Genomic DNA, 3186 nt, shown 5'->3' with positions numbered 1-3186 from the left:
AAAATATGTTCTTAACCTGTAAATAGCAGAGAAAATTAAAATTGCAATTGAAGATCACGTTCTAGAAGGATTTTAAAAGAAAATAAATTTTTGCACTCTATGTGATTAAAGTTTATGGATTGCTACATCTGTATTTTTGTAGCTACATTATAAATTTGTAGGTGCACAACTTGTCTATGTTAAAAAATTTAAAACAAATGAGTCAAGAATTTAATTCAAAAATTTATTTTTAATGATCATAACAAATCTACAGAAATCAGGAGAATGGCACTGATGTTTTAAAAATACAAAATTTCAACAAAGAAGCAGTTTTCTCCAGCTTGTTGACAGTTCACACAAAGGTAGGGGTTTTAAATATTTTTGGATAGCCACCAAAGAGATATCACTGCATGCAGATTTTTAACTTGATGCATTTACAAATATTTCAAATGCAAACCATTGCAAAATGAGAGTCTAAATTTTTCCCATGTACCAAAAACACACTCATGTTAGATTTCAAAGAAAAAGGCATAGTCAAAGTTTATTCTTGTTAGTGTACACAGAAAGCCGCAAAAAATTACATGGGCAATGGCAGAAATATTGCTCATGTATATAATATGTTCCCATATATACATAACTATTAATCTAGAAGAAAACATACAAAGTTATTCATTTTTTGGGCATTTCTATTCCCTTAAATTTTTAAATATTTTTCATATTTTCTCCAATGTTAGCGTAAGCCACTCTAAATCCAAAATAGTGAAGTGTTGATTTTTTTACTTATCTGTTTCTGTATTTGTCCTTTAAAACAACCAAAAGTAATTTATAAAACACAAGTGATATTCTTTTTAAAAAAGCCAACATACATTAAATGTGAGTGTTCTAATGATAATGGCCAGCATTTATTACTACTGCCTTAAATACTTTACATCCATTATATGATACAATCTTTACACTAAGCTTAGGGACCAGGAATTATTATTTATTTTCTGTAGTTTAGGAAAGTTAAGGCTTAAAATTTAAATGATCTTTTCAGGGTAACACAGCTAAAAGGGTTGCAGATCTAAAATCGAAATTCTGAAATGCTTGGTTCTAAAGCAAGTGATGGTAATCACACTGCTATACTGCTTCTCCACAAAGTAAATGAAATAATTTCTAAAACTGTTATCATGTTTCCCCAAGTGGAGCTCTTTTCCATCATAAGATTCTATGAATGTCTATGATATAGTTTAAAAGGTGATAACTATAATTTTTCATTTTGCAAATGAGTTGCCCTAAAAACATAGATATTTACACCATATACTGGACATGTTTCAGCATTTCCAATTACAACATGGATTTCTAAATGCATATTCCAAGAAATACCCAAGATCAGATTTGGTCAAGCAGAGGATTGTTCAACAGAAAAAATAACTAAATAACTACATAAAAAGTCAGCAATTTGTGTCTGGAGAGAGAGCAAGCAAATACACTATAGCTAAGAAAAATAAAAAGATGAGCTTAAAAGTTTTGCTTCACTGTTATTTTAAATGCTTGGAGACTTCTCTCTTCTGCATGACTCTCATGAGAGCATTTTTCACTTCTTTGTTCCTGAGACTATATATGAGTGGATTCAGCATGGGGATGACAATGGTATAAAAAACAGAAGCCACTTGATCCTTTCCCAAGGAGTAGGACTTACTTGGTTTTAAGTATGTAAAAATCAGAGTGCCATAAAAGATGGTGACTCCCAGGAGATGGGAGGCACAAGTAGAGAAGGCTTTTTGCTTCCCTGAAGTGGAATTAATTTTCAGGATAGTAGACAGGATGGACACATAGGACACAGATATTATGAAAAGAGACACCATTAAGGTGGAGCCAGCAACAATGAATATCATGATTTCCATATTGTGTGTGTCAGTGCAGGACAGGGTTAAAACTGGGGTCAGGTCACAGAAAAAGTGATGGATTACATTGGAGTCACAGAAATGCAGTCTGCTAATGGAAAGCACATTGACAGAGGAGTCCATGAAGCCAATCAAATAGGATCCCAAGACAAGGGAGCAGCAGCGTCTGGTGGACACAACAACTGGGTAATGCAGAGGGTTGCAGATAGCTACATAGCGATCATAGGCCATTGAGGAGAGAAGAGAACATTCAGTGCCAGCCAAGAAGATAAAGAAATACATCTGGGTGAAGCAGTTCAGGTATGAAATATACTTGGTGGACATCAGTAAGTTTTCTAAGGTTCTAGGGGTGATGACGGTTGAGTAACTGAGGTCAAGAAATGACAGGTGACTGAGGAAAAAATACATGGGGGTGTGAAGCTGGAGATCCAGGCGAATGATCAGCATCATGCCTGCATTCCCCAGCACAGTGATTAGGTAGATGAGGAGAAACAGTATAAAGAGGACCAGCTGGAGCTCTTCAGAATCTGTCAGTCCCATGAGGATGAAATCAGACACATGTGTGATATTCCTTCTACCCATAGTGTTCACACTCTCTAAACTGTTGAGAAATCAAGTTGATACTTAACAGCAATTACTTCAAAAAGTTTTGTGCTTCTATGAATGATGTGACATTCATGTTAGTTTAGTGTGTCAAGAAAGTTATGATAATGAGCGGTGTAAGAGTATGAAGAGAGAGGTCTTAATTTTGTTGCCAAATATGAAATAGGTATAAATTGACTTTTGGATATAATATAATAAAATGTAATTTATTGGATAAGTAAAATATGCCTGACACTTTTCTAAATGTTTCCCATTATTAATGCATGTTATACCCATGAGATTATTCTACCATAGGTAGTACTATTAGATGTATTTTTTTGATGAGAAAAAAGGCACAGAGTCTTTAGGTAGTTTATCTAGAGTCAGAGCTATTAAATATTGGCTCTATAATTCTACCAAGATAGACTCCAGAGATCATGCCTTATCTACTATATTCCTATATGTAATTAATTTCAGGGAACCTGAGGGAAAAAAAATTTCTAGGTATATAATAAACAACGATCAAAGAATAGTTTCAATGCACTGTTCTTTCATTTCCAATACTATACTACTAATGATAAATAATTTTCAAACTTGGTGGACTTTAGTAGGGTGCATTAAAATGACAGACCACATATTAGAATTAATTTCCAAAGGATATGATGTTTTCCAAAGTTTACCATTCAAATTCAAATTTCTACCAAAATTATGTTTCTAAAATATGCAGATAGCTTGTAGA

The 3186-nt window shown here is 33.5% G+C and overlaps 1 protein-coding gene across 1 annotated transcript; it reads right to left on the bottom strand.

Moving 5' to 3' along the window:
• Positions 1–1499: 1499 nt before the first annotated feature.
• LOC130850060 (olfactory receptor 8H1-like) lies at positions 1500–2447 on the bottom strand. The gene has a single exon (XM_057729390.1). It carries the CDS (start codon positions 2445–2447, stop codon positions 1500–1502), a length of 948 nt encoding a protein of 315 aa, XP_057585373.1.
• Positions 2448–3186: the final 739 nt, after the last annotated feature.

The sequence above is a fragment of the Hippopotamus amphibius genome, chromosome 3, assembly GCF_030028045.1.
Source record: "Hippopotamus amphibius kiboko isolate mHipAmp2 chromosome 3, mHipAmp2.hap2, whole genome shotgun sequence".
Taxonomy (NCBI): Eukaryota; Metazoa; Chordata; class Mammalia; order Artiodactyla; family Hippopotamidae; genus Hippopotamus; species Hippopotamus amphibius.
The sequence above is the reverse complement of the archived record's forward strand: the minus strand, read 5'-3'. Positions and strand labels throughout refer to the sequence as shown.